Source organism: Saimiri boliviensis, chromosome 1 (genome assembly GCF_048565385.1).
Source record: "Saimiri boliviensis isolate mSaiBol1 chromosome 1, mSaiBol1.pri, whole genome shotgun sequence".
NCBI classification, from domain to species: Eukaryota; Metazoa; Chordata; class Mammalia; order Primates; family Cebidae; genus Saimiri; species Saimiri boliviensis.
In genome coordinates, this window is record NC_133449.1 from 198,789,053 (window position 1) to 198,810,983 (window position 21,931).

The 21,931-nt window shown below is 36.8% G+C and overlaps 1 protein-coding gene across 6 annotated transcripts in view; it reads right to left on the minus strand.

The window, feature by feature from the left end:
• CAMK4 (calcium/calmodulin dependent protein kinase IV) overlaps window positions 1-21,931 on the minus strand; it is a 267,534-nt gene that overhangs the window by 45,722 nt on the left and 199,881 nt on the right. For all 6 annotated transcript variants that reach the window (XM_074382746.1, XM_010339923.3, XM_074382740.1 and 3 more), the window contains one exon: window positions 1,160-1,250. Coding sequence is in view for 2 of the 6 variants with exons in the window: in XM_010339923.3 (XP_010338225.2) it covers window positions 1,160-1,250 (91 nt within the window). In the remaining 4 variants the exon portion in view is untranslated. The remainder of the gene's footprint in view (window positions 1-1,159; window positions 1,251-21,931) is intronic.

Here is a 21,931-nt window from a genome sequence, read left to right on the forward strand (position 1 = left end):
AGGATTAAATCTTTGAAAGCGATGTTAAAGAAAATGGAAACTGCCTGCTGTCCACTGCCTTACAGGAGTGGTTATGAGAACAAGCTGGCTACCCAACAGGACTTTCAGGATTTTTTCCTTAGGTTCCTGCATTCATAAAGCACATTATGTTGTCTGAGCTCTTCCCTGAGATGAACAACTTAGTTGTTAAAGGTGTTAACATCTGTAAATGCAGGGAACTTGGCAGATTAGCATGATAAGGACAGCACCAGAAGAGCAATACCCTTCAGAAGATTTCATGCAGATTGCACCAGCGAGAATTCATCGAAGATTAAGTTGAAAATATTTTTTGACATGAAGATTTGCTTTGGAAGAGACATGGAAAGTAACAATTATTATTATTTTTTTCTAAAGTGCTAAAGGTTTCTTTGGGTAGATCAGAATTTCCCAAAGTTCATCTTTGTAGTTTTTCAAAATGTGTATTCGTTTAAAAAAAAAAAAAAACTTATAGAATATGACATGTCAGTTTACATGTTAACAGTTTTAAAGTTCTGGAACTGGAAAGTCCTATAGAAATAAAAATCTTGTTTAACTTTTTAAAAGTTGGCATTTCCTAACTTATTTGCTCAGTCATAGCATTTCTGTGTATTGCTCCCACCCTTATTCATGCTGCTGAGAATCCAGTGTTCTTTGGAGTGCATTTTGGGAAAAGCAGATCTTAATTTATCTTTGTTCATATAAACAAGTGATTCAAAGCCTAGCTTCACTAATATGCACTAAACATTTTACGTCAAAGTTCTTTGTTACCTAAAATTAAGCTCCAAGCAATCTGTGGAATAAAAATTAATATCTCCAGAAAAGGTTACGTTTTCTATCATTTTGTTCACTATAAACATATTTACAAAATGCTAGGTCATCTCCTGAGGTCCTTGTCATTTCTAAGCTGATTCCTTTTTGTGCCCAGCAACAGAACACTAACTTCTAGGCAATCATTTTCAGATAAACATTCTAGGAAAGAGCACAAACTTTCCAAACAACACATTATTCCTTTACAGGTACCAAATATTCAGGAAAACTGAATGGTTGTAAAACTACATAGAGCAATATTTTAAAATTCCACACAGTTACATTTTTCTGCTCTGGGAAAAGGGCTTTACAAAACACGAAGAAATGTTCTCACCAATTTTGAGTGGAGCATCTGGGGCTGGAGTTGCATAGAGAAGATTCTCTGGTTTGAGATCACGATGGACAATTCCATTTTCATGTAGATACTAAAGAGGGAAAATAATGAAACAGCATTTGTGTAATTCTATTTATGGTTCGAACGTCTATACTTAATATTTTAAGAACTGTAAGTTATGTGATTCAAGAACACACATATGACTTAAAAATAAATACCATAGCCAGGCACGGTGGCTCACACCTGTAATCCCAGCACTTAGGGAGGCCTAGGCAGGTGGATCACGAGGTCAGGAGGTCGAGACCAGCCTGATCAACATGGTGAAACACTGTCTCTACTAAAAATACAAAAATTAGCCGGGTGTGGTGGCGTGTGCCTGTAATCCAAGTTACTTGGGAGGCTGAGGCAGGAGAATAGCTTGAATCAGGAGGCGGAGACTGCAGTAAGCTGAGACTGCACCACTGCAAGATCTCATCTCAAATAAATAAATAAATAACATAGAGGAAAATCTATTTTAAACTGTATACATTAAATAATGCCTTATAAATAGTTACCTAAATGTGATGCAATTTAAATTGTATAGAATCTTTTCCCAGAATGAAATATTTATTCCTCAGCTAATATTAGTTACAGTTTTCTTTATGCATATTAGTGTGTCAACTGGAATTGGCTAATTATTGTAACAAAGTCAAGGTGCTGTGTATTGAAATTTATCTGGCTTATTACCTATAAAGCATGATTGGATGTATGATCTTATAAACTCATATAGCAAAGGTTTCATAATTATTGCCCGAACAGACATTTAGATGTGAGTAGTTCTTATAGACAACTATCCTTAATAAGACAAATACTGTTTGATAATGAAGGATGTACTCACAGGCTCTTCTGAGAATTTGTAAATCTAACTTTCAGTACAGATGTTGACAGTTGTATTTGAGATGAATTTTCAAGATCACATCTAGCAACTCCATTCATTATATTGTACTTTAAATTATTTTGTAAAATTATGTGTAAACAATATATTCTCATTGTAAATGCTCAAGTCCCACCTGACTTCCTTTCCCCCAGTTCCAGTCCCCTCTTCAAAAGTAATCACTCATCAGTTTGAAACGTTTTTTCCCCAAAAGTTTGTTTGAACATTTTTCTATGCATTTACAAACAAGTATATGTACACTGGGCTAGATTCACTAATGCATAGAAAAAGCATTCTATGCTTTTATTAGTGAATCTAGGCTTGGAGTCACTTGTTTATATGAACAGATTTCTTTACAGATGTTAAATACTCAGGACATCTGTATTTGTATTACATTAGTTCATGCCTGTAATACCAGCACTTTGGTAGGCTGAGGGGGAAGAATTATTTGAGTCCAGGAGTTAGAGACCAGTCTGGGCAACATATCAAGAACCCACCTCTATGAAAAATTTTAAAAAGCCAGCAATGTTGGTGCATGCCTTGTAGTTCTAGTTACTCTGGAGGTTGAGGTGGGAGGTAACTTGAGCCCAGGAGGTCAAGGCTTCAGTGAACCATGATCAAGCCACTGCACCCCAGCCTGGGTGACAGAGCAAGATCTTGTCTCATAGGAAAATAAAAACAAAAAACCAAACCAAACAAAAGAATAAACACACACACACACACACACACACACACACACACACACACACACACGGTAATATCCCTGTTTCCTCCATTTTCCTACTTAAATATATCATAATATAATTTTTATGTGGCTTTTTTTTCTGCTTAACAAAATATCTTTGAAGACTTACCCTCATATCACTTTAGTGTATTCTATTTAATTCTTGCATCTTGCATTATAATTAATTTACTTATTCATTTTTAATTGACATTCAAGTTGTTTTCAATTTTGAAGAAGTTACAAGTAATACAATATAAACATTCTAGCACTTGAATATTTGAGTGTTTCTGTTGTATTTGAGTATTTTTCTAGGACAGATACCTGGAAGCAGGTCCAGTTGTGAAGCCAAAAGACATACAGTGTTTTTATTTTAATACATATTTCAAAATCACTCTCCCAAAAGCCTCCATCAATTTTTACTCACACAAATAATGTACGCATATATGTTAATATCTTTGCTAAATCTATATTTTTAACTTTTGCTGAGCTGGAGTGCAAAGATAGTATCTTAAGTTTGGTTTAATTTATCTTTCTCTGTTTACTAGTATAGTTGAGCTTCTCTTCATATGCTTCTTGGTAAATCAGTTTTCCTCTTCCATGAATTTCCTATTCATAACATTTGCCATGTTTCTGTCGATTTAAGAGAAAGTTTCCAATGTGCTGTTCTCTCTCCTTTCCTACCTCATGCCAGAAGGCAAGGAGTTCTTTATACTTAAGTCAAGTAAGGGGGGTTGCGGAGGTACAGCTTCAAGATCACTTAGTGGTTTGGGGAAACAGATAACTGGCTCATGTATGAAAACGGAAAGAAGAGAAGACAGTTGGAGCAGGTGAATGTGGAGAGGGCCTCAGGAAGATTCAGCTACTCTCAAATAATAGCTGGATGTACATTTCTCATGGGCCCAGTGTGGACTCTACAAGAAGGAATTAGACACGAGTCTCCATGAAGAGACTCTTCATGAAAGTGTTTCCTGTCAGTGGCTGCCACCTTAGCATCACAAAAAGCAGAGCATGAGGGTAGTGACAGAGGCATCTGAGGCTCTTACGTGTTTTAAACACTTACTATATTCTAAGCTCTATTTTTAATACCTTATACCTGTTGACTCATTTAATCTTCACAACAGTTCCATCCAGTAAGTCATCTAATATTTGTTTCTAAATGAGGAAACTGAGGCAACAAGAGGCTAAGAAATCTGTACAGTATCACAACTAGATACTAGAGTTGTGATTCAGACTCAGATATTTGGCTGTAGAGCACATATCCCTGCCTATTATGTAATTCCCAAGGAGATGCTCAATGAACATTTGTTACTTGACTGATCAGGGGAAGGGGACAAAATAAAAATAACAACAAAGGAAAAGAGGGGAGGATACTGGAAAAGAAAGGTAATGAAAGTGTGAAGAGAAACAAGAGAATGATAGAGGACCATGCTCCACTATGAATGATACCTAGGGAAAACATGCACATCCCCAAGAAGGAAGAGACTATCTTGATGTAAGCTGAGTTTGAAGGGGGAGATAGATAGAATATCTCATACAGTAGCCTTGGAACATATCTAAGAATTGCATAGTTTGAGAACAATACAACATACTGATTTTTTCCCCCAATCTTACCCAATTTAGAAACTATTGCATTGAGAAGAAAGAGAAGCTAGACATAGGAACACAGTAACAATGACAAATAAAATGATTTGGTAAGTTTTGTTTAGCAAAGAACTAATTACATGAAGATCCTCACTAAATGTTGTTCTGGCTGTCTTGAAAAGAAAAGGTGGTTGTTCCGTTCTAAGTACAAGTTAAACAACAACAACAAAAAACAACAAAAAAGAAAACATCATTTGACACTCCATAAAGGAGAACTAGACTGGATAAAAGAACGAAAGTTTGGAGAATAGTACTAGAACAAGGCACTATGCACTACCAAAGGAACAAGCTTTAAAACAAAACTTTCATAAATTGTACTCGTCAGTGTATTAAAGTGAAACTGATGTGTTGACTTAAAAGTCAAGTGGCTAAAGATGCAGTGATGCACGTAGCTATAATAGCACACTAGTGAGAAGTGGGCAAGTTCAAAGGCCTCTCTTAATAAATGAAGGCATCCTGTTTGACTCCAGTGGTGGGAATGAAGATGGCCAAGACTGCTGCTGGCCTGCAGCTGAGGTTTATGTGTGTGCTTTGTTGCTTTAGGATTGGGGTATGGGCCAGAAATATCAGAATGAAGCAAAGTTTCATTGTAAAACACTTTCTGGGATAGCAATATCACAGGGGAAAAGAACAGGATGCTGGTAGAGAGGGTAATGATGAAAACCTCTGGGTAGGGAATCCTGTGGTGTCAGATTATAGTAGTAGACAAGAGAAGAGGTCACAACGAACACACTGACTGTGGCGTGAGTCTCCTCAAAATTCTATGTCAGACTGGAGAAACAAACACTTTCATTGGATGGGAAATTTATTTCCTGTCTATTTATACATATGCATGCCATAAAACTATATTAAGTACATATTTCTAGAATGGATGATACGGCACTGGCAGAAAATGTTATTTTGCCTACATTACTTTTCTTAGATTCAATTCAAAACCTAAAATACTTACTCAATTAAGATTTTAATGAAACACTTATCTTTGATTTCAGTAGCAATCCTTATTAGGTGAATTAGTAGCAATCCTTATTAGGTGAATAAAATAATAAAGATTAGCAATCTTTATTATTTTAAATTAGACACTATGCAAAAACTTAATAGAAAAAGCTAGGTGTCTGGATTTAAACATACAAATTTCATGCTGACAGGATAAAAGTATATTTTAAAAGAGCAATTTACATTCAATCAACAAATAAATCAGCATGTAGAATTTATTTGTATACAAGATTAGAACAAGTATGTGTTGTGAAGCAACTGAGAAGATGTTGAGATTGTTTAAGAGGACAAACATGATTACTTCATTCCCTAATTTCTACTGTATGACCAGGTTTCAAAGAAGGTGAGATTTTAGGAATGGAAGCTATGGGAAGGTTTGGCTAATTACATAAAGGTAGGTATTCAGGAAAAACTTCAAAGCTTGGAAAAAGGTTCAAAAATTATCTATATTTACAGAGAAAGAAGCAACAACCACATTTTTTGTAATAGGAAAGAAGATATTATATTGGCGCACAGAAGTAACACGGAGAGCTCCCGTCTGCACACTCTAGCCAAGCAGAATCTAGGGACCTTGACTTTGGCTTTACAGAGAAGCTGAACTGTTTGGATTGTCCAGAGAAGCTGATTGGGCAGGACTGAGGATGAATGAAGAAATTACTCCATCCTCAGGCAGAGGTGAGCTCTTTCACCAGGATGAGAAAGCTGAAAATAGCATTATGAAAAATGGCTGTGCTTTAGATGACAGTGTACAGTTTATATATTAAAACATAAGAGTAGATATTTGGAATGTACTGGAAAAAGAAGAATTTTGGGATGCAAGTAAAAGCTATGTCAAACATGGCAAAGAGTAAAAATTTGTAGTTTTTCATTAGAAAAATTTACCTTCGCAGATGTAGAAATGATTCCTCAAGCAAGTATGCAGTAAAGTAGAATGAAGAATTAAAAAATAGAAAAGCTCCAATCTTATCTCACCATTTAGTGTTTAAAAAATGCAATAACCAAAATCTCAAATCTCCATTTTAAAGAGACAAAGACTGCTGCTCTGAATTCAGGGGGTGTCTAGACATGTAATTAAACTCTCTCCCGGTCCTAACAAAAACTGTTTCATTGTGTAATGAAAGTTACTGCACGGTAATTTAGTTTAATTACAGCTATGCTGTGTTCAATGGGCTGTGCGTGGTTAATTGATAATGTCTCAGGAGTTGGTAGGAGGAATTTTGAATCTCTTTAAAAATCTAACAGGACAAAGAAGAACCAGTCATTACAGAAAGAAAAACAGTATTCTGACTACAGTTTTCTTGATGGAAAGATAAATTAAACCACATGAATTTGCTCTTTTCCACTCAAAAAAATAAGAATGAATATACATAAATTAAAACAGGAACTTCAAAGTGAATACTCTATTTGGTGTCACGTCTGCTTTGGAGACCTGCTACTACCATCATCTTTATCGTTGACCTCTACTCAGTGATGCCTTAAGAATCATCAGTAGAATATACTAGAGAAGCAATTACTGTCACCCATGACAGGATCAACAGGTATGGTTAGTGTTATCTGGCTGTGGAATCTGTACTAAGCCATGATCCTTGGAGCATCTCAGGATCAGAAGAATCTATTTCAGGCAAAGTAGCCAAGCTTCAGAGCCTCTGAGCCATTCTTATCTATTTTGGAGTCATCCTTGATGCTTCCTTTTTCTTGACTGGCCTTGGCCAATCAGTCATAATTCTAATTCCAAAATATGTCTCATATCTATTTATTCTTCTCATTTACATTGTCACTACTTAGTAAGACCCTTCATATTCTTTACTGGCACTATTGTGTCTTTTAATCTTTTAATCTTCCCCATACATCCAAACACCAGGCCATCTTTCTAAATCACAAATTAACTCATGTCAATCATTGATTTAAAAATAAAACAGACTAGGCATGATGGCTCATGCCTGTAATCTCAGCACTTTGAGAGGCCGAGGTAGGCAGATCACGAGGTCAGGAGTCTGAGACCAGCCTGGCCAGTAAGGTGATACCCTGTCTCTACAAAAAACACAAAAATTATCCAGGTGTGATGACATGCGCCTGTAATCCTGGCTACTCAGGACGCTGGGGCAGGAAAATTGCTTGATCCAGGGAGGTGGAGGTTGCAGTGAACCGAGATCATGCTACTGCACTCCAGCCCGGGTGACAGAGTGAGACTGAGTCTCACAAAGAAAGAAAAAAAAAAGTCACTTGAAGCCACTGGCTATAAGCTTAAGTCTAATTTTCCCATGATGAGAATTAAAGGTCCTTCAAATTTTGTCCCCAGTTTGTGGCTGTGCCCCATCCTGGGACAATTCTTACCAGGCACTAGACACACAACCTTACTTACTATTCCTAAGCCATGCTATACACATTCCTACTTGGTTTCCAGAGGGTAAATCTTTCATGTACTTAATTGAATAATAATATTTTAAAGTGTATTTTATAGAGATTCTTGAAATAGTATTATTCATCTCACATGCTCTTCCAGAATCTTGTCACTTCCCCATCCAGAGACAAGAGTCTAGTTTTCCTTCTCTTGGTTCTGGGTAGGATTATAACTTGCCAGTAACCAACAGAATGCAGGAGAAATGATAATCTATGATTTCCAAGGTTAGGTCTTGATAGTCAATGTAGCTTCTATCTTGTTTGCTACATATTCATGTCTGGGTCTTTGAGCTGTCCTGTAAAAGGTGTGACTATCCAAGGCTATCATGCTGTAAGAAAATCGGGCAACATATTATAAGTGTAGTATTCATAGTACAATCAGCAGTCCCTGCCAAGGTTCCATGTGACAGACATTATCAACTTCCAGACATGTGAATGAATACAACTCTAGATTATCCTTTCTTCAGTCATCAAGCCCTTTTAAACCTTTGAGTCTTCTTGGCTTAGTCTCTAGACATTACGAAAAAGTCCTGACCCAAAGAGTATACAAATATAAGACAATGGTTGTTTTAATTTGCTAAACAGGATAATCTGTGAACATAGCAACAGTAACTGGAATACTTTATAACCCAGATTAATACCATGTTCTTTGTGAACTCTTCCCCCACTCTCATAAGCAAAACGCATCATTTTCTCTGCCTTCTGTGACATTCTTTATATCCATAGTCAAATACTTTAATGCTGTCATCGTATTTGTGTGCTTGCCTATCAAAGTAAAAATATATTCCTTGAAAGCAGAATTATTCATCTCTGTACTCTTACAATCTAGGCACAGGATGTGGTTTATAGTAGGTTTTTGAAAAATGTTTATAAAAATAGTATATAAAAGGAATGAATGAACGACTAGAATTATGAGCTAAATGAGCATCTATGGTATATATCAACAAAAAAGGAATGAATGAACGACAGAATTATGAGCTAAATGCGCATCTATGGTATATATCAACAAACTGACACAAAATACCAAGGAATGGCTAGAATTCACTCTGAAGTCTAGCACATATTTGTATTTAATAAATGTTTATTAAATACATAAAATGATGGGACTACCTGAGCCAAGACAGCACAGCTCCTAATATATCTGGATAAGAACAGATGTCCTAAGTCTATCCCTGTTCATAACCTTGTGTGGCTCTGTGTTCAAGTTAGCAACCTCAACTAATTCTGCTCTTTGTTTAAGGTACTATCAATGTATGTTCTTGAACAGCAGACAAGGAAGTGAAATATAACACAAATTGATTAGTTCCATTTTGTAGTGCACAACTGAATTTGCTTTAGCACTCCAGGTCAGTTAGTGATGAATTCTACAAGGTTATATATGTCTGATGAAGTCTTCATTTTGGTTCCATTTTTGAAAGCTGTTTTCATTGACTTTAGAATATCAGGTTCCTGGGCTTTTTTCTTTTACTTTTTAAAAATGTTTTAATTTTTAAAATATTTGTGTATAAACAGGAGATACACACACACAAACACACATACACACACACAAACACACACACACACACACACACACACACAAACAAGGTGTTTTGATATGGGCATGCAATGTGAAATAAGTACACTATGGAGAATGGGGGTATCTGTCCCCTCAAGAATTTATCCTTTGAGTTACAAATAACTGAATTGGTTATTTAAAAATATACAATTAAGTCATTATTGACTATAATAATCACCATAGTGTGGTATCAAATAGTCTTATTCATTCTAATTATTTTTCTTGGTACCCATTACCATCCCCACCTTCCCCACAACCGCCTACTACACTTCCCAGGCTCTGGTAACAATCATCCTACTCTCAATGTCCATGAGTTCAACTGATTTGATTTTTAGATCTTACAAAGAAGTGAAAATGTGCAACATTTGTTTTTCTATGTCTGGCTTATTTCATTAATATAATCATCTCCACTTCTATCCATCTTGTTGCAAATGACAGGATCTCTTTCTTTTTATGGCTGAATAGTACTCCATTGTGTATATGTACCACATTTTCTTTATCCAGTCATCTGCTGATAGACAGGTTGTTTCCAAATCTTAGCTATTGTAAACAGTGCTAAAACCAACATAAGAGTGCAGATACCTCTTCAGGTTCCTGATTTCCTTTCTTTAGGGTATATACTTAACAGTGAGATTACTGGATTATATGGTAGCTCAATTTTTCATTTTTTGAGGAACCTCCAAACTGTTCTCTATGGTGGTTGTACTAATTTACCTTCTCAATAAAATTTTACATAAAGCATTTTAACTGGGTGAGATGATATCTCATTTTAGTTTTGATGTGCATTTCTCTGATGATCAGTGATGTTAAGTACTTTTTCATATGCCTGTTTGCCATCTGTATGTCTTCTTTTGAGGAATGTCTACTCAAATCGTTTGCCCATTTTTTGATCAGATTATTATATTTTTTCCTATAGAGTCGAGATCCTTTTATACTCTGGTTATTGATTCTTTATCACAGGAGTAGTTTGTAAACATTTTCTCCCATTCTGTGGGTTTTTTCTTCACTTTCTTGATTGTATCCTTTTCTGTGCAGAAGCTTTTTAACTTGATGTGATCCTATGTGTCTGTGTTTGCTTTGGTTGCCTGTGCTTGTGGGGTACTGCTCAAAAAGTCTTTGCCCAGACAAATGTTCTGGAGTTTCCCCCATGTTTTCTTGTAGTCGTTTCACAGTTTGAGGTCATAAGTTTAAGTCTTTAATCCACTTTGATTTAATTTTTGTATATGGCAAGACCTAGGGGTCTAATTTCATTCTTTTGCATATGGATATCTAGTTTTCCAAGGACAATTTGTTGGAGAGACTGTCTTTTCCTCAGTGTATGTTCTTGGCACCTTTGTCAGAGATGAGTTCACTGTATGTGTATAGATTTGTTTCTGGGTTCTCTGTTCTGTTCCATTGGTCTATGTGCCTGTTTTTATGCCAATATCATGCTGGTTTGGTTACTACAGCTCTGTAACATAATTTGAAGTCAGGTAATGTGATTTCTCTAGATTTTTCTTTCTTTCTTTTTTTTTTTTTTTTTTTTTTTTTTGGCTTAGAATAGTGCTTTGGCCACTCTGGGGCTTTTGTGGTTCCATACAAAATTAGAAGTATTTTTTTCTATTTTTGTAAAGAATGTCATTGATATTTTGATAGTGATTTCACTCAATCTGTAGATTGCCTTGGGTAGTAAGGTCATTTTACCAATACTGATTCTTCCAGCCCATGAACTTTAAATATTTTTCCACTTTTTGGTGTCTTGTTCAATTTTTTTAATCAGTATTTTATACTTGTCATTATAGAGATCTTTCGCTTCCTTGGTTAAGTTTCCAGCTATGTCATTTTATTTGCGGCTATTTTTAAGTGGGATGAGTCTTTAAATTTCTTTTTCACATAGTTCAATGTTGGCATATAGAAATGCTACTGATTTTTATATCTTGATTTTGTATCCTGCAACCTTACCAAATTTGTTTATCAATTCTAATTCTTTTCTTGTGGAGTTTCAAGGTTTTTTCCAACTATAAGATCATATAATCAGCAAACAGGGGTAACTTAACTTATTCTCTCACACTCTGGATATACTTTATATCTTTCTCTTGTCTGATTTCTTTAGCTAGGGATTCCAGTACTATGTTGAATAACAGTGGTGACAGTGGGAAGCCTTGTTGAGTTACAGATCTTAGAGAAAAGGCTTTCAGTTTTTCCCCATTCAGTATAATACTGGCTGTGGGTCTGTCACATATGGCTTTTATTATGTTGAAGTATGTTCCTTCTATATACAGTTTTTTGAAGTTTTTTCTTTTTATCATGAAAGGAGGTTGAATTTTATTAAATGCCTTTTCAGCATCAATTGAAATGATCATACTGTTTTTGTCCTTCATTCTCTTGATATGACACGTCACAGTGATTGGTTTGCATATGTTGAACCATCCTTGTATCCCAACAATAAATCCCAGTTGGTCATAATGGATGGTCTTCCAAATGTGTCATTGAAATTGGCTTGCTAGTATTTTATTGAGGATTTTTGCATCAATGTTCATCACAGATACTGGCCTGTAGTTTTCTTTTTTTGATATATTACTGTCGGTTTTGGTATCAAGGAAATAATGGTCTCATAGAATGAGTCTGGAAGTATTCCCTCCTCTTCTATTTTTTGGAATAGTTTGAGTACGACTGATACTAGTTCTTTAAATGTTTTGTAGAATTTGGTGGTGAAGCCATTGGGTCTTGGGCTTTGGGCTTTTCTTTACTAGGAGGCTTTTATTTACTTATTTTATTTTATTTTACTTTGAGATGAGTTTTCACTCTCTCTACCAGCCTGGAATGCAGTGGTGTGACCTTGGCTCACTGCAGCCTCAGCCTACTGGGCTCAGCCTCCTGAAAAGCTGGGACTACGAATGCACACCATCCTGCCTGGCTATTTTTTTTTGTATATTTTGGTAGAGATAGGGTTTTGCCATGTTGCCCATGCTGATCTCAAACTCCTGAACTCAAGCAATCCACACACCCGGGCCTCAAAAAATACTGGGATTATAGGTATGAGCCATTGCACCTGGTGATGACTTCAATTTTATTACTTGTTATTGGTCTGTTCAGGTTTTAGATTTCTCTCTGATTCAATCTTGGTAGGTTGTATCTATGAATCTGTCCATTTCTTCTAGATTCCAACTTCTTGGCATATAGTTGCTCATAGTAGCCATTAATGATTCTTTAAATTTCTGTAGTATTAGCTGCAATGAATCCTTTTACATCTCTTATTTTATTTATTTAGATCTTCTCTTTTTTTCTTAATCTGGGAAAAAGTTTGTTAATTTTGTTTAACTTTCCGAAAAACCAACATTTTGTTTCACTAATCTTTTGCATTTTTAAATTTCAATTTCATTTGTTTCTGCCCTGATATTTATTAATGTTCTTCTACTAATGTTGGTATTGATTTGCTCTTGCTTTTCTAATTCTTTAAGATGCATCATTAAATTATTTATATAAAGTTATTCCTCTTTTCTGATGTAGGCACATAGAGTTATAAACTTCTCTCTGAATGCTGTTTTGCTGTATCTCATAGGTTTTGATACATTGTGTTTCCATTATCATTTGTTTCAAGACATTTCCTGACCTTTGGGAGTCTGAATATTAAATGCATTGAAATAGCCTTCAAGTTTAATTTTCTTGGTGTTCTACTTCGATGCAAATAAACTAGAAAATCTAGAAGAAATGAACAAATTACTGGACACCCTCCTAAGACTTAACTAGAAAGAAGATGAATCCCTGAGTAGACCAATAACAAGTTCTGAAATTGAGGCAGCAATTAACAGCTTACCAACCAAAAAAGTCCAGGGCCAGACAGATTCACAGTCAAATTCTACCAGAGGTACAAAGAGAAGTTGGTACCATTTCTTCTGAAACTATTTCAAACAATAGAAAAAGAGGGAATCCTCCCTAACTCATTTTATGAGGCCAGCATCATCCTGTTACCAAAACCTGACAGAGACACAACAAAAAAAGAAAATTTCAGGCCAATATTTCTGATGAACATTGATGTGAAAATCCTAAATAAAATACTGGCAAATCAAATCCAGCAGCATACCAAAAAAGCTTATCTACCATGATCAAGTCAGCTTTACCCCTGGGAAGCACAGCTGGTTCAACCTATGGAAATCAGTGAACATAACTCATCACATAAACAGAACCAATGACAAACACCACATGATGATCTCAACAGATGCAGAAAAGGCCTTTGACAAAATTCAACAGTGCTTCATGCTAAAAACTCTCAATAGAGTAGGTACTGATGGAATGTATTTCGAAATAATAAAAGCTATTTATGACAAACCCACAGCCAATATCATACTGAATGGGCAAAAATTGGAAGCATTTCCTCTGGCAACTGGCAGAAGGCAAGGGTGCCCACTCTCACCACTCCTATTCAACATAGTATTGGAAGTTCTGGCTAGGGTAATCAGGCAAGAGAAAGAAATAAAGTGTATTAAATTAGGAAAAGAGGAAGTCAAATTATCTCTGTTTGCAGATGATATGATTGTATATTTAGAAGATCCCATTGTCTCAGCCCAAAATCTCCTTAAGCTGATAAATAATTTCAGCAAAGTCTTAGGATATAAAATCAATGTGCAAAAATTACAAGCATTCTTATATATCAATAACAGACAAAGAGTCAAATCATGAGTGAACTCCCATTCACAACTGCCACAAAGAGAATAAAATACCTAGGAATACAACTAACAAGACACATGAAGGACCTCTTCAAGGAGAACTAGAAACCACTGCTCAAGGAAATATGAGAGGACACAAAGAGATGGAAAAATATTCCATGCTCATGGATAGGAAAAATTAATATCCTGAAAATGGCCATACTGCCCAAAGTAATTTATAGATTAAATGCTATCCCCATCAAGCTACCATTGACTTTCTTCATCAAATTTGAAAAAACTCCTTTAAATTTCATTTGGAACCAAAAAAGAGCCTGCATAGCCCAGACAATCCTAAGCAAAAACAACAAAGCTGAAGGCATCATGCTACCTGACTTCAAACTATACTACAAGGCTATAGTAACAAAAACAGCATGGTACTGGTACCAAAACAAATAGAAAAACCAATGAAAGAGAAAATAGCCCTCAGACATAACATCACACATCTACAACCATCTGATCTACAACAAACCTGACAAAATCAAGCAATGAGTAAAGAATTCCCTATTCAATAAATGGTGTTGGGGAAACTAGCCATATGCAGAAAGCTGAAACTAGATTCTTTTCTTATATTTTATAGAAAAATTAACTCAAGATGTATTAAAGACTTAAATGCAATACCTAAAAAGAAAACCTAGGCAACACTATTCAGGACATAGGCATGGGCAAAGACTTCATGACTAAAACACCAAAAGCAATGGCAACAAACGCCAAAATAGACAAAAGGGATCTAATCAAACTAAAGAGCTCTACACAGCAAAAGAAACCGTCATCAAAGTGAAAAGACAACCTACAGAATGGGAGAAAATGTTTGCAGTCTATCCATCTGACAAAAAATAAAATCCAGAATCTACAAAGAAGTTAAACAAATTTACAAGAAAAAAACAACCCCAACAAAAAAGTGGGTGAAGGATATGAACAAACACTTCTCAAAATAAGACATTTATGCAGTCAACAGACATACGAAAAAAAGCTCATCATCACTGGTCATTAGAAAAATGGAAATCAAAACCACATTGAGATATCATCTCACACCAGTTAGAATGGCAATCACTAAAAAGTCAGGAGACAACTCATGCTGGAGAGGATGTGGAGAAATAGGAAAATGCTTTTACACTGTTGGTGGGAGTGTAAATTAGTTCAACCATTGTGGAAGACAGTGTGGAAATTCCTCAAGGATCTAGAAACAGAAATACCATTTGACCCAGCAATCCCATTACTAGGTGTATACACAAAGGATTATAGATCATTCTACTATAAATACATAGGCACACATATGTTTATTATGGCACTGTTCACAATAGCAAAGACTTGGAACCAACTCAAATGCCCATCAATGATAGACTGGATAAAGAAAATGTGGCACATATACACACCATGGAATACCATGCAACCATAAAAAAGGATGAGTTCATGTCCTTTGCAGGGACATGGATAAAGCTGGAAACCATCCTCAGCAAACTAACACAAGAACAGAAAATCAAATGCCGCATTTTCTCACTCATTAGTGGGAGTTGAACAATGAGAACACATGGACACAGGGAGGGGAACATCACACACCAGGGCCTGTCAGTGGGTGCAGGTCTGGGGGAGGGATAGCATTAGGAGAAATACCTAATATAGATGATGGATTGATGGGTGCAGCAAACCACCATGGCACATGTATACCTACATAACAAACCTGCACATTTTGCACATATATCCCAGAACTTAAAATATGTAAAACATTCTTCTTGGTGTTCTACAATCTCCTTGCACTTGGATATTAATATATTTCTTCAAGTTTGGGAAATTCTCTGTTATTATCCCTTTGAACAAACTTTCTACACATATCTCTTTCTCTACCTCCTCTTTAGATTTGCCCTTTTAAGGCTATTTTCTAGATCCCATAGGCATGCATCATTGTATCTATTGCCACCTCTGTATATTTTCAATTAGCGGTCTTCAACGCCACTAATTCTTTCTTCTGTTTGATCCATTCTGCTATTAAAGGATTTTGATGCATTCTTCAACATGCCAATTGCATTTTTCAGCTCCAGAATTTCTGCCTGATTCTATTATTTCAATTTCTTACATTTATCTGATAGAATTCTGAATTCCTTCTCTGTGTTATCTTGAATTTCTTTGAGTTTCCTCAACACAGCTATTTTGAATTCCCTGTCTGAAAGGTCACATATCTCTGTTTCTCCAAGATTGGTCCCTGGTACCTTACTTAGTTCATTTGGTAAGGTCATGTTTTCTCAGATAGTGATGATGCTAGTAGATGTTCTTTGGTGTCTGAGCATTGAAGGATTAGGTATTTATTGTAGTTGTCACTGTGTGGGATTATTTGAAGCTGTTCTTCTTAAGGAGGCTTTTCAGACATTTTAAAGGACTTGTGTGTAGTGATCTAAGCTGTATGTACTTTAGGGGGCACCCCAAGCTCAGTAATATTGTGGTTCTTGCAGACTAATAGAGGTAACTCCTTGATAGTCTTGGACAAGATATGGGAGAATTCTCTGGATTACCAGGCAGAGACTCTTTTTCCCTTCCTTTATTTTCTCCCAGAGTCTATTTGTTCTGAATCTGGGGGTGGAGTGACACAAGCACCCCTCTGGCTACTAGAATGATTGTGCTGGGCCAGACCTGAAGCCCAGCACTGGGTCTTGCCCAAGCTCTGCTGTAACCACACTCTGGCTACTGCCTATGTTCAGTCAAGGCCCTGGGGCTCTACAACCAGCATGTGGCAAAGCCAGCTAGGCCTATAATCTCCCCTTCAGGGCAGGGAGGTTCCCAGGCTCCAGCTGGGCCCAGAAATGCTGTCCAGGAGTCAGGGACTACAGTCAAAAACCTTAGAAGTCTACCTGGTATTCTACTGTATTGCAGCTGAGCTGGCACTGAAACCACAAGACATAGTACTTCCCACTCTTCCCTTCCCTTTTCAAAAGCAGAGCAGCCCACAGCCGCTACCACCCCAGGCCACAAGGAGTACTGCCAGACTACTGCCGATGTTCCTGTAAGTCCCAAATGCTTTTAAGCCAGCTTGTCGTGAATGCTACCTGTCCTGGGACTAATCCTTCATGGCAGTGGGCTCCCCTCTGGGGTCAGGGCAGGTCCAAAACTGCCATCCATGAGTCAAGCTCTGGAACTGGGGTTGCCAGGAACCTGCTTGGTGCTCTACCCGCCTGTGGTAGTGGTGGTACCTAGCACCAGAAACTTTCATAGGCCAAGGCCCTAGATGTAGTACTCATGTATTGCTGCTGGTTATTTGAAGATCAAGGGCTCTTCAGTTAGCAGGTGATGAATACTGCCAGGACTGGGTCCTTTCTTTCAAGGCGTCAGGTTTCCTCCCGGCCCAGAGTATACTTAGAAATGCTGCCTGGGAGCTAGGGCCTGGAATAGGGCTCTCACAACTCTAGTGGCCTATCCTTCTGTGGCTGAGCTGGTATCCTAGATGCAAGATAAAGTCCTTCCGACTCTTCTCTTTCCTCTCCTCTCCTTAAGCAGAAGGAAGGTGTGTCTTTTGGAGCCAAGAGCCTGGACTTAGGGGAGGGGTGACGCATTTGGTTGTCTCAACTGGTCTTTCAGTATGTCACCTGCCCCGTCAGTCCACTGTCTCTGGGCCTAATTCAGCACTAGGACTCTTGTAAGAGTTGCAGTCCTTGTGGCCTAGACTGCCTTGCAAGTTGACTTGGAGAGTCAGAGTGCTGTAGCCCAGGGTGATAAGATTTGTGGGAACTCAAGTTCAGACCACTGGGATCTACAATTTCCCTCTGATTAGGACCGGTTTAAATGTTCCCTCCATGGGTGGGTATCAGCTGAATTTGGTTGGGGTTTCCCTTCTGCTTTAACAGGACAGCACTGAGTCCAATGCTTCACAATTGCTGTTCTCTCTTCCTCAGCATCCAGAGATGCTGTTCTTACCATGCTGCTGCCATTGGGGGCAGGGGAGGGGTGGCATCAGTGATTCAGGACTGATTTTTAATCTCTTCAGTGCCTCTTTCAGTGATATAAGGTTAAAACCAGGTACTATGAGCGCTCACCTGATTTTGGGTTCTTAGGAAGGTGCACCATCTTTCTCTGCCCCAAATCTTACATTCTTTACTAAACAATTTAAAATTATTTTCACAGTGTAATTTTTGGATAATGCATATGTGAAGAATAACTGTTATTGTTATCATCCATCTGTGAAGTCTACTTTCTCTATTTGAGGTATATATAAATTCACTTTAACATAACATCTCTTACCTTATGAATATTTACACAATATTTAATTTTGCATTTGGCCATAAACATGTTGCAGAATTGTTATTAACATTGCTTATGTGATAACCCAAAGTCAGTCCTTTTCAATACGGCACCATTTGATATGATCAATGATATATAAAACCAGAAAAAAGAGCCTAGTTATATATTTTTTTAATCTGGAGTACTTAGAAATTGTTATGGTTTTTCAAGTACTTCGCACATAAATATAAGGTACATTAATGATTTCATGAATTCAAGAATTAAAAATATAAAAATATTACATCATGAACTTGAACTCCATATAGTATCACGCTATTATTTAAATTGTTTGATACTGCCAATTTAGGTTAAATGATATGGTTTAAATAAAGGTATCTATTCCTTTAGAACATGTTGATTAATTTCAAAGCTATTAATAAAATTCCTGAGGTGATACGGTATTAAGGTAGAAATGCAGTATTAAAACCAAATTAAATGCATCTTAATACATTGTTCATGACATGAAAATTTCATGTGAATATACATGTGTTTTCTGGTGTTTATGGGGAATAAAATTTTAATTATATGCAAAGCTAATAAATTACTTAATAAATTATTCAATGCCAAAATGATTATATTTATACAGTATTGGTTATACTTGCCATAACAAATCATGCTAATTCCTTTTAGCTTTTCTTTCTCATCATTCCTGGTACTTAAAAAAGTTGGGTAAATGAATGAAAAACATTCTGAATCCTGCCAAACTATGTGCTCTCAGTCTTTCTATTTGTGGCTAGACTTAATTCAAAGGAAAATGGATCTGTTCTACAAAATCTTGAAGGAGGAGCTGGCAGGTGCTTGCATTTTGAAAGCACAGGAAGCTGCTATGCCTGGAAGTCATAGGAAACTGGTATGCCTGGTCATTCACAGGCTCTGGCACCACCTGTGCCAGGTGAGATCAACCTGATTCATCAGCCCACAGGGGCTGCACTGTATTTTATGACCTCACAAAACTGGCATAAATGGGCAACTACTTGTGAAGAAATACAATAATTGAATGAAAGTTGCAGTTGGCTATAAAGAATTAAATATATCTTCTACCCAATCTCTAACTATCGACTCATGTCAGGGATTTTCAACTTTTTAAATTTTTTAATGCTTTTGTTTTTTAGACAGAGTCTTGCTCTGTTGCCCAGGCTGGAGTACAGTGGAATGATCTCAAGATGTTCAACTTTTGATTTTTTCATCATTCCCGATATTCACCAAGTTACACAGCTAATCACACCTGGAAGAGGTGCCTCTGTGGAACTGCTACTATTTCCACCTACTCCTGAACTAAAAAGAAAAGAATATGCATATACTCTTAATTTATTTGAGACACTTAATTTTTCAAATTACAGTATGTAACATAATTCTCTTTCACTATGGCAAATAAGTAGTGTTCAAGAACTGAGTCCAAGAGTAAAACAAAGTAGAGGAAAATGTTAACAGGCACACCTGCTGCAATGCACCTGTGTCTTTTAAAGATGTATGACTTTTTTTCTTGCTATGTGACTTTTAAAATGGATGTATTGCACTTGGCTCATTTCAGTCTTACTCTCTGAATTCCTACCATGGTTAGGTATCTGCCTACTCATCTGTGTCTCTGTCTCTGGATTTGGATCCAGTATAATCTATACGAAGGCATGACAGTGGGTGATAGATGGCAAAGGATTAAGGATATAAACTGTAAAGTCACTTATTTGCGGTTCTAATCCTGCTTTTTCCAGGAACCATCTGTGTGATCCTGGAAAAGTTACTTAACCTCTCTGAGTCTTGGTCTCCTCATCTGTAAAATAAATCTGTATAATAAGCCTGATAGCCTTATAGGTGTAATGATTCAGTGAAATGATGTACTTAGTGCTTTTAGCTAAAGCTTGGTCCACAGTAGGTGCTAAATGAGTCATGGGAGTGATGTCTGGGACTGCTTATTGCTGAGATTGTTATTGTTAGGTCTTGAGTCACATGGATTCCAATTATGTACTCTTCCTAAGAGCCTATCACCTTTAAAAAAAAAAAAGAATAGAGCAAAAGCATTTATCCCCTTTCCTAAATGGCCCATTTTGAATGAAGAACTGAGGTATAATAAATGTGAATCAGTTTGTAACAAGGCTCTCCCTCAGTGATACTCAACTTAAAATAAGATGGTATTTCTGGAAATCTGCAGGATCCAGAGCATTAAATCTTGAGTGTGGCTAAGTTTCTGCAACAGCAATTTTATAGGCAAGAGGTAGAAAGATGATTTAGAAGTTAGATACTGTGGTTCTGGAATGGTTCCAACATTTGAGGGAACATTTCAAAGGGTAATTTGCACAGATGGTCAGAACCTATAGCACGTTCAACATATTATTCATAGAAATGTATGTGTTTCAACATTCAAGTGTGAGAAGTAGAAACCAAGACTGGAATGCAAAGTGTATTTGTGAAAAATTATGTTTTCAACTTAGATTTTCCCCTGTATCTATCATGTCAAGTTCTATAAAATTAGATTTCTTTTTCAAAATATAGTGGAATATGCCATGTATCTTTATTTAGATTTTAAAAGCCATTATTTTCCATGGAAAGTGCTCTCCTGCAGAGTTAGACTAGTATTATCATTTTTGAAAATAATGTGATTTAACAGTTTCTTAAATAATTAAACATATTTGGAGTCTCATTTTCCTTTAGAAACCATGGATATAAAACCAGTTCTAAAATACTCCCAACACTCAAAATGCTAGGATCCTAAAGAAGTTTTTGTAAATAATTAGATTCAAGTCAATGAATATTTATTGTGTCTGTTCCGTGTATATGGGTATGTGGGGTATATAAGGGTGGCGGTGGATGGTAGAGGAAAAGAGTAACAGATAGAAATGAATAAATCATCATTCCTAGTCTGGAGATGACCCAACCCATCACAGGAGCCAGGCCTGTGTGAAACCATAATATAGCATGGTAAATGCTATACACTGAGTGGTACAAAATGCCACATGAGTTCAGGAGAGAATATGAATTTGTTGAAATGATTAACTTATAGCTCTTGGGAAGAGCAAAAGATAAAAACAAATACAGGCCGGGCGTGGTGGCTCAAGCCTGTAATCCCAGCACTTTGGGAGGCCAAGGCAGGTGGATCACGAGGTCAAGAGATCGAGACCATCCTGGTCAACATGGAGAAACCCTGTCTCTACTAAAAATACAAAAAATTAGCTGGGCATGGTGGCTCATGCCTGTAATCCCAGCTACTCAGGAGGCTGAGGCAGGAGAATTGCCTGAACCCAGGAGGTGGAGGTTGCGGTGAGCCGAGATCGCACCATTGCACTCCAGCCTGGGTAACAAGAGCGAAACTCCGTCTCAAAAAAAAAAAAAAAAAAAAAAAAAAACAAATACAAATATAGTCATTCAGCTTTATAATTTATTATAGGTGAAGGAAGGAGAGGGTAGGACCTTAGATTAGAGATAGCTGCTTTCAGACATTAAGAAATGGGCCAGGAAGTCATAGAAACAAAAATAGTCCAAATGTTCCAACTGCTCTGATTTAAATGAACAAGTGTGGAAAATTATCAGAATTCCACAAGACTGCTTTAATTAATGGATGTTTGTAAAGATTGAGACTTAAAAGGCCCAGAAGTCCAAACGTTAA